This window comes from Lolium perenne, chromosome 2 (genome assembly GCF_019359855.2).
Source record: "Lolium perenne isolate Kyuss_39 chromosome 2, Kyuss_2.0, whole genome shotgun sequence".
NCBI classification, from domain to species: domain Eukaryota; kingdom Viridiplantae; phylum Streptophyta; class Magnoliopsida; order Poales; family Poaceae; genus Lolium; species Lolium perenne.
In genome coordinates, this window is record NC_067245.2 from 322,485,913 (window position 1) to 322,495,883 (window position 9,971).

A 9,971-nucleotide genomic window follows, 5' to 3' on the forward strand; every position below is an offset into this window, starting at 1 on the left:
CATGTGTGGGCAATTTTAGAGGATATTTTGGCGGGATGTAGGGAATATGTGCTGCAACGGTTGGGCAAACACAAAACGAGAACATTGCATATCGAGGTTTTGCGGGCGGGGTGGAGACGAGCAGTGACGCAGAGAGGGAGAAGGGCGTGGCGGCGGCGGCAGCGCGCGTGAGAGGTGGTGGGGGTTTGAGAGGCGCGCAGCGGTACAGGACGGGAGAGACGCGGGCAACGTCCGCTGACAGTTCCACTGGGGTGGCTCGTGGACATCGAGTCAGGAGTGCGCCTGGGCCTCTCTAGCCCGGCCCATCTCAGCTACGGGGACAGCCCGACAGACTCTTTTTTAGATAAAGGAGCATAGCCCGACAGACAATTTCCGAAAGAAAGCGAGAGCTTCCCTCGAAAAAAAGGTGGGAGAAAGAAAAAAAGACTCCCTTGAAAAAAATATGGAAAATAGTAGGTGTGTCACGAGTAAAAACAATTGTTCTAGTTAAATGAAGGCCGACTGAGATGGATATCGTGCCCTTTCCTGGCGAAACAAATCAATAGAGAACTGGACCTTTCAATAGTACTTCACAATGTTTCCCTGAGTAGCCAACTAATTTGGGCGGGGGCGGGGGGAGTAGATAAATTTATGGTCAAAACTCTAGAAATCCTACTTCACCACTTCCTTATTTAAAACACCAAGACTAACTTTGTGCAGTAAGTATCCCTAATTCCCGAATCAACCCTCTTCCTTTTGGTAGACGGTCCTCCACTCGCTCTTCATGAGGATTTCCCAACGCCTTCCCAGACACCTCCTTCTTTTGACCCCCCTTGACCCTCCACTCCACTGCTCCTTCACTGCGCTCGGTCGTGGACCGGATTCATGGCTAATGGACGCGTCGCAACTCGATCTTGCTTTCAGGAGTCTTCTTCAAGCTAGATTCGTCGCGTGAGAGCGATACCGGAGATGATCAACACCTCAAACTTGGACAATGAGAGATGCTTTAGATACTTTTTTTTAGATCATGCCGCGACAATCTTAGATGATCTTTGGGAGGATCAGAGTGCAAACACACAACCAGAATATTGCATCTCGTGGTTTTTTCAGAAAAGTAGTAAAGACTGGTTGAGATCTTCGGCCATTTGTCTTGGCATAACATTTGCGCGAAATTGCCATCGGTCAACGATGGGGCGAGGAGCTAACTTTTATTGAAAAAGGAAGCGCTTTTATTACCTGCCGAGCGTTCCTACGAGTGGCGAAAAGAAAAAGAAAGGCTCTCGCTCTCCTCTCTCTCTCTTCCGCCTTTTTCCCACGAGCTGCAGCAGAAAAAGCCAAATCTACACTCCCATCCCATCACTCCCCGCTCTGCTCTCCCCACACTCCACAGCACAGATCACTCCGCCGCCCGCCCCCGAATCCAGCCGGAAGCCACCTCTCCCCCCAGCCCGCCGCGCGCTCGCCGGAGCAGTCGTCCGGCGGAAATGGGCGGGCCGCTGGGCGCCATCATCGGCCGCTACCCCTCGGCGACCACCACCGGCGCGGGCGGAGAGGACGCCGAGCAGCTGGGCCGCGGGGACGGGAGCAGCAGCAACCTGGGCATCATACGGCACGACCGCCGGTGCCGCGACCTGGCCTTCCTCGTCCTCTTCGCCGCCTTCTGGGTCGCCATGATCGTCAACTCCAGCTTCGGCTTCAACCAGGGCAACCCCCTCAGGTCCGCCACCCTCAGATTCGCCCTCCTCCCTCCCCTGTTGCGTGTCGCTTAGTTCAGTCAAACTCGATTTATTCTACTTAGTATACGAGATCTTCGCCCTGCATTTCCAACCAACTGCTCTCCAACTCCAACCACTGCGTGTTTTCTAAACCATCAGTTGACAATTTGGGGGAGAAATGCTTGCTCATGCTCTAAGTCCTACCGTGGAAAAATTGCTTCAGTGGCTGTCTCGAGCGTTCATCCATTTATTTAGTGCTACTGGACGAGTGTTGCTTGCTAGTAGGGTGAAACGGAACCGGCAGCCCCGGGGCGTCTTGTTTCTAGTGCGGCGCGAATCTGGTTCCTGCTGCTTAGCTTAGGCACCCCGGCCGATTAAGCTAAGCAAAGGAGGGAGGCCTCTTTTGCTTTCTGGGGAGACCGAGGGAGGGGGAGACGCACGGGCCTTTTGGTGGTTTCGATGGAGCTGTGGTGGCCCTAGGAATTGTATCCCCTCCCTAAAACCCTCCCAAGTCCCACCACCACAGCTAAAAGGGACCCTGCTCTCGTCTCCCGGGCTCTCAAAGCTGCCACACACTTTCTCACTTTGTGCCTACATAAGCATGCTCTTGCAAACCAACCATTGCAATGCACTACTGACATTAAAGTAGAGGCTATGTTAATGTTATGCAATGCGCCGCTGACATTGAAAATGGAAAGCATTTATTTAGGGGGTAAAATTTTAGTCTTCCTACCACTCTGCAATTATGTCAAGCCCATAGATGGGATTCTGTGGACTTTCGCTTTCTCCGGAAAATTATGTAAAGTCCATCTGCTCATCCCATTGAGTTAGTTTTTTTTTGAAGTGTTCCATCGTTACCTTTCGCTTTCTCTGGGAAACCTGTCATTGCTTGATAGTGATATCCCTTAGGCTGCTCCTGACTACCATGTAGATCAATTAGGAAGACTTGGCCAGAAGCACAGTAGTAGTAGTAGAAAATGCTAAACAGGGTTTGGTCACGCTGGAATGTTCTTATTGTTAGCAAATTCTGCATGCTGATAAAATTTTCAGGAAATGACATCTTCTGGTCCTTAACCGTGCAGGCTGACATACGAGCTGGACTACAAAGGCAACGTCTGCGGCGACAGGCACGGCGACCCGGACATGCACGAGCTCGAGGTCAGGTACTGGATGGACCCGAACCAGGTGTACCAGAGCGGGGTCAAGAGCAGCAAGGTCAACCTGGCCGACGCCAAAGCCATCTGCCTCATGGAGTGCCCCATACCATCCTCGGATACACTCAACTTCGTTTGCGATTATCCGGAAGGGGATATAAAGCTCTCGGTTGACGATTGGATCAACAGGGACTATGATTACTTTGAGTTTCTCACGCCAGACATGAGGAACAGCTCCCTTCAGCTTCAGGGTCCGTGCTACCCCGTCATATTCCCCAGCGTGAATGGTAAGCCTGTAATCTTCGTTCTGAGCCATTTCTTGGCACCTTTCTGTACGCATGGAGTAACAGCAAGTACAGTGAGATGACTAATTTCGAAATGTTCTTCCCTTCAGTTTACTGGAGCTGCCAATATATTGCCCGGGCATCCAATGCTTCTTTGAACAAATGGCTGGCGATGGGTGGTGCAAAAATTGAAGAAAATATGCTCATTGATAAAACAATCCACAAGGCCATCGATGCAAGATCTGCAGTCCTCAAGGTTTACAAATTTCCTAGCACCGGACTATCCTTTCTTGTTTGTTATCTTATATACTGAAATTAAGTGAAAATTGGTCCTGATAAACTCCCACGGTTGATCTTGAATGTGCAACTGCCATACTCCTTCAAAAGATTTTTTTCTAAACTGTGATTGTTCTGGTACGAGTTGATACTTGATGGTGTGTATTTTAGGCCTAGTCTCCACAACATCATCACTAATCCCTGATGCAGCCAATATGTATAGCACCTGGGTCCTAATACGTATTTTAAGACACTAATTGCATTTTCTTCTGTTTGCAGAGATATGTTGCAGACATCGGGAAGTCCTGGCCTGTGTTAATCGTGTGTGGTGGACTTCTTCCTCTTTTCTTGTCAGTGATCTGGTTGCTGATGATTCGCTATTTTGTTGCTGCCATGACGTGGATAACAGTGGTGCTCTTCAATGCCCTTGTAATATCTGTTACTATGTTCTGTTACATCAAAGGTACCTATTACCATGCCATTTGACATATATGATGCATGTGGCATTATTACTAACTGGCTGCATTATACATTCAGCTGGTTGGATTGGAAATGACCCCTTAACAGTTGTTATTGGAGAAAGTGATCCATATGTTCACATAAGCGGGCGGGTAAGCACATTCAATTGAGTTCACTTCTTATATGATCCAGCTGCCTGTTATCTGATAATTCACCACCTTATCAGGAAATAAGCCACCTCCATGCTGCCACAGTGCTGATGACAGTAATAATGATCATTGCTTTCCTGTCCTCAATAGCTATTGTCAGGCGTATACTGTTTGCCACACCTGTCCTAAAGGTAAGCAGCATGTTTGATGTACATGCTTGATTAGGTAATATATTGGAGATACGAAGTAATTTCTGACCATTAACCTTGAGAAATCATTTTCAGGTTGCTGCTAAGGTCATTGGTGAAGTCCAGGCATTGATAATTTTTCCGGTCGTGCCCTACTTTATCCTCGCTATCTTCTACATGTTCTGGTTCTCCGCCACGCTCCATCTCTTCAGCTCAGGTCAAGTTCTCCGAAATGATTGCAGCACGGATTGTTGCACGTATGATCTGAAGCTCGGCAAAGTAAACTGTGACAACTGCTGTGGGTACAGCATCCATTACACCCCACACATTGGCATCGCCATTCTCTTCCACTTATTCGGCTGTTACTGGGCGACTCAGTTCTTTATGGCGTGTTCTTCAACTGTGGTTGCTGGATCAGTTGCTTCGTACTACTGGGCCCGTGGCGAAATATCTGTAAGCACTTGAGAATCACAAGTTATCGAGCACTTCAATTTTACTCCATATTTATACTGGAAATTCAAGCTATATATTCTGATGCAGCACGAGATACCGTTTTTTAGCGTCGTTTCTTCGCTCAAGCGGCTGCTGCGGTACAACCTTGGATCTGCTGCGATAGGCTCGCTTGTTGTATCTGCTGTTGAGTGGGTGCGCTTTATACTAGAATGCCTCCGCCGCAAGCTGAAGCTAGTTGATTCTGCTCGGGAGAGCTGCTGTGGGAAAGTGACATCGTCCTCATCTCAATGCTGCCTCGGCTGCATAGACTGGACCCTCATGTCTGTAAACCGAAATGCCTATATAATGGTAAGCTTGAAGACTGCTCTGTTCATGATGATCCTTTTCTCCTCTCTTGTCAGTTCATTATCTTCGTTGTTCTGACTTCCCACACTTGACCTGATAGTTCTGAATTCAAATCTGATTGATGCAATTTTTTTGTACTACAGTATTGTCTGCGAGTTGCAACTTTTAGGCTTTTCTGGCATGTGTAAACCCTGTGCTCATGTTGCAGATTGCCATTACTGGGAAAGGGTTCTTCAGAGCCTCCGTGCTTGCGACAGGTCTAATAATGAACAACATACTGCGCATCGGAAAAGTCAATGTTATTGGAGACGTGATCCTCTTCCTGGGGAAACTGTGCGTGAGCTTATTCTGCGCGCTCTTCGCGTTCCTCATGCTGGACACTCACAAGTACAAGTCTGCGCACAACAAGATATCGTCCCCGCTGGTTCCTGTGATTGTGAGCATCTCATCTCTTCTAAACTTCTTGAGCTCTGAACTCGTCATAGTTGACTTCCATCAGTACGACGTAATGACGGCTGAACTCTGATGATGGTGTAGGTAACGTGGGCCCTCGGTTACACGGTGGCCAAGCTGTTCTTTGCGGTTGTCGAGATGTCCATCGACACAATAATCCTCTCGTTCTGCCAGGACGCCGAGGAGCACCAGGGGACCGCGCAGTACGCGCCGCCTCTTCTCATGGAAACGTTGGACGAGCAGAGCGAGCTGCAAAGACTAACTCAAGGGCCTTGACTTCCTCTCTGTTAAAACTAGAGATAAAATTGTAGTAGTGCAGTAGAAAATTGATCATTGCATTTCAAAAAAAAAGATCACTGTTCCTCTTTCATGATCTTGGCTTGCCGATCTCATGTAGTCTTTTGGAGTATGAGCCATCTGGGTTAATTTGTTGACCTGATAGGTGAGTATTAGGCGCCTTATCTAGTGTGTGTGGGGTGTGTGTGCCTGGCTAATGCAATGTTTAGTGAAGTCAACTGGAAGCTTGGAATCCATGGCAATGACTTGTGCTGATGAGTTATTCTGGTCCTTATCCAAGCGACCCCACCAGGGATCGATTTTTATTATCCATTGATAACGAAAACATAGTCAGAGATCTTTGACATATATACAACTACGCGCCATGGAGACTGAAAGCAAAAGCTATCCAAGAGCAGAAACCTAGCAGGGAAGGGGGGCACCGCAAACCTATTGCTAGTGTTCGGTGGAGAGGAGCTAGAAGTTCTATTACAACAACCCCAACGGGAGATATGTACAGAAGCTAAAACGACAGTTTTTCACCGGTCAGATCATCAGGATCCGCCACACTTTCATCAAAACGAAGTAGCTATGTCGTAGCGAACTTTCACGCGTCCAGGTCATCTGCATCTTCAGGCGAGGCACCCCACTTGAACCAGGAAATTTTGACAAAAGAGACCACCTGCCCCAATTCATTGACAAAAAGGACCACCTCTCAGCAAAATTGACAAAAAAGACCACGCTGTGTGTGGCGGCAGAGCCCCCAAGCGACACGTGGAGGATGCCGCCGGGGTGTGTGGCGGCAGGGGCCCGCCGCCGCTGTGCGTGGCAGCACGTTAGCGCCGGCCGTGCGCCGTCAGCTGCCGTCTTCGCTGGTGGGCCGTGCCGCCCCATGGTGCGGCGGCAGGTCGACGTGGAGGCTGCCTCCAACCCGTCCGGCGGCAGGCCCCGCCATGCACATGGGCGACGACCGCGCGACGACGCCATGCAGGGCCGGGACGGGAATCGGTCGACCGCGCATGCGCGGGAGAGGCAGGCCGGCAGCATCTGGCTGTGCAGCACTGATTTCCATTGGTGTGATTTCGCAGCGACGAGACGTAAAGCTGTCGGAGATTCTCGCTCGATACAGCAAATTAACCACCGAAAGCAGCCTATTTGCGTAGGAGTTCTGTGCTGATACAGCAATTAGACATTCTGCACTAATTTTTTGGTACTGCTCACACTAATTGAAGGCTATATAAGCCGGCTTCCCCGCATAGAAATCGAAGCAGCAGGATAGAGTTTGCCTTCTCCGCGTCTCTGCTTCGTGCGCAAAATATTGGAGTGAGTATGAGTGTGCCTTGCTCGGACCAGGATTTTAGGCCGATGAAGGGGAAGAATGCAAGCTTGCCACCGGGGGTGAGAGCAGAGAGGTGTTGGTGCGATCGCCTTGCGAAGGTGAAGGAGGTGGTTGATTTTTCAGATAAGTTCGGCATGAAATTTTTCATGTGCGCGAGCTATGATCATGATCCACCCAGACAAACAAGTTCATCGTCCTCGAGGCCTGCGGTATGTTGTAACAGCATGATTAAAAAAATTATTTGTATGTCATTAATTTTCGTTGATTAACCGTACTATTTGTGTTGCAGTCTCCCCCGCCCCTTTGCATGTGGTTTCACTGGATAGACCAGGAGCAGCCGGAGTGGGCACGCCGCGAGGTGGAGGAGAAACAACGGCGTGCATGGGCAAGGTTCCATGAGGAGGAGCGTTTCGAAAAGGCTATTGCTAATGATAAAGCAGAAAGAGAGAGACAGATACAAAAATTAAGGGCGGAGCAAGCTCGAAATCGTGAGGTGAATCAGAAGAGGATGGATGATGAGGCTGCACGTAGGTATGTAGAGGAAGAGGTGCGCAGAGAGGTCCGTGAAGCGGAGAGGAAGAGATTAAGGGAAAGAGCTGCCGAGACGCAAGCGGCAGAAGAACGCGGTAACAAGTCCGGAAAATGGCCACGGTGGACACAGGGCAAATAGAGTGATCTGTTGTACTAGCTATGTATGTTAATTTCAGTTTTACTTTCGCGTTGTATCTTAAAATTCGTTGCAGTTATTATGTTGTATCTTAAACGTTTTTACTTATGTTGTATCTTCATTATTGGAGTTAATTTAGAAATTAAACTTATTGGAACTAATATTAATATGTCTCGGAGATACATAGAAAAATGTCTCATACATAGATTAAATGTCTGTTGCGCGCATAGATAAATGTGTATCATTCCTCTCGACGACGACGATGTTGTTGCCGTGGCCTTCTCATACCAGCAGCACCATTCCTTCTTGGCAACAGGACCCATGGCAAGGTTGAGCAGCACATCTGCTCCTCGTTGCAAAAGCGAGGCGTCAGCTGCGCTGTGTGAACCTGCCCAGTATTTCATAAAAGCCACAGATTGACGAATGAGTTCAACATGATTTTTAGGGATTTTTTTTTCAAAGTAACCTTTGTTACGCGATTTCCAAATAGCCCAATAGATCGCGGCCAGGCTAGCAATTTGGACATTGCGGCTGGCACGAGAATATTGCGGCATCCACCGAAAGAACTGAGCAAAAGACCCAGGTCGAGTCTAGGCACCGACAACAGTCCCCACCATGCTCCACATATATTTGGCTGCAGGACAAGAGAAAAAAAGATGCAAAATGGATTCATGAGCAAAGCAAAATTGACAAAGGGGATCTCAGTCCAATTTCTCTTCAACAGGTTGTGCTTTGTAGATATGGCATTGTGCCAGATCAACCACATCTACACCTTGATCTTCAAAAGCATCTTACTTTTCCATAAGTGTTTGAAAGATCTATAATGCCATTCATGCACAGCTGCTTGTACAAGCTCTTGACAGTAAACTGTCCATTTTTGTCCACTTCCATTTCGGTCTATCCATTGAATCTGTCAAAGTCCCCTGATTAAGGATATTGATTAATCCACACCATTGTTCCTGAAGATTAGTAGACAACCATATCTTAAAAGTTAGTCTCCAACCCAGATTTGCTGCTGCTGCCACAGTAATGTTTTGTTCATTACAAATTTCATAGATTTCAGGAAATTTATCCTTTAAGAGAGAGTGACCACACCAAGCATCTTCCCAAAAGCTGGTCTACAGCCATTTCCAACAACCATTCTTCTGCCACACAAATAGGTGCTCCTAACATGTAATAGGTCAGGCCATAAGGGAGAATCTTCACTTCTGTGTTTGGCAAAATATATTCCAGAGTCCCCTAGGTATTTTTTTTCTCATGAAATCCTGCCAAGGTCCTTTATCATTCTCCAATTTCCACCACCACTTACACATCAGACTGATACTGAATTTATTCAAATCTTTCACACCAAGGTCTCCTTTACATTTGGGCTTATATATCCATCTCCAAATAACAAAATGATATTTTCTTTTTTCAGCACCTCCAACCCAAAAGAAAGCTCTGATTGGTCTTGATATGCTTTCAATATTTGTTTTATGAAGAAGCCTCATAGACATTTGGTACACCAAAATATTGGACAAGCAAGCATCAATTTTAATTAATCTGCCACCAATAGACATAGTGCTACGCATCCAGCCTCCTATAATTTTCTTCACTTTTTTCCTCAATGAACTTTAATTCAGCAACTGTCAATCTCCTGGCACACACAGGAGTGCCCAGATATTTAATAGGCCATTTCCCTTTCTGACAGTTGAAGAGCAAGAGATCCACATACTCTTGCAGTTTGTCAGGATCATGAAGTATCAGCACAGTTTCACTTTTTCAAAGTTTATTTTCAGTCCAAACATAATTTCAAATATATACAAGAGTAGTTTTAAGTTTCTGGCCCCCTCAACATCATGTTGAATCAAAAGAACTGTGTCATGTGCATATTGCAGAACAGCCAAACCTTTGATCGAGCTACTCCTTTGTGCATTAACAATCATTTTGCACAAACTATTGGCAGCCATGTTGAACAGGAAAAGAGCAAAATGATCTCCCTGTCTAACACATTTGAAACTGCCAAAGTATGGACCCACCGTATCATTAATTTTCACACTGAGAGTCCCTTTTGTGACTGCTTCTTTGATCCAAACAATCCATCTGTCACTAAAACCTTTTTGATTAATTGCAACATGATGGGATTCGTAGCATAGAAAACAAAAATTTTCCTACCGCAAGAACGAAACATAAGCCAAGATCTAATCTAGAAGACGGTAGCAACGAGGGGATCACGAGACTAACCCTTGAAGATT

The 9,971-nt window shown here is 47.0% G+C and overlaps 1 protein-coding gene across 1 annotated transcript; it reads left to right on the forward strand.

Annotated features, from left to right (window-relative positions):
* Window positions 1–1,262: 1,262 nt before the first annotated feature.
* On the forward strand, window positions 1,263–6,026 carry LOC127337099 (choline transporter protein 1). The gene is made up of 10 exons (XM_051363977.2): window positions 1,263–1,696; window positions 2,777–3,135; window positions 3,243–3,388; window positions 3,688–3,871; window positions 3,946–4,019; window positions 4,094–4,207; window positions 4,301–4,657; window positions 4,745–5,005; window positions 5,211–5,438; window positions 5,540–6,026. The coding sequence occupies exons 1-10, from the start codon at window positions 1,464–1,466 to the stop codon at window positions 5,729–5,731; spliced, it is 2,148 nt and encodes a 715-aa protein (XP_051219937.1). The 5' UTR covers window positions 1,263–1,463; the 3' UTR covers window positions 5,732–6,026.
* Window positions 6,027–9,971: the final 3,945 nt, after the last annotated feature.

What these genes read in the sequence shown, in the direction of transcription:
- LOC127337099 (XM_051363977.2), top strand. Translation starts at nt 1,464, where the DNA reads ATGGGCGGGCCGCTGGGCGCCATCATCGGCCGCTACCCCTCGGCGACC. An exon ending in CAAGATCTGCAGTCCTCAAG is followed by an intron (nt 3,389 to 3,687) that starts GTTTACAAATTT and finishes TTCTGTTTGCAG; the next exon opens with AGATATGTTGCAGACATCGG. An exon ending in TTGCCACACCTGTCCTAAAG is followed by an intron (nt 4,208 to 4,300) that starts GTAAGCAGCATG and finishes AATCATTTTCAG; the next exon opens with GTTGCTGCTAAGGTCATTGG.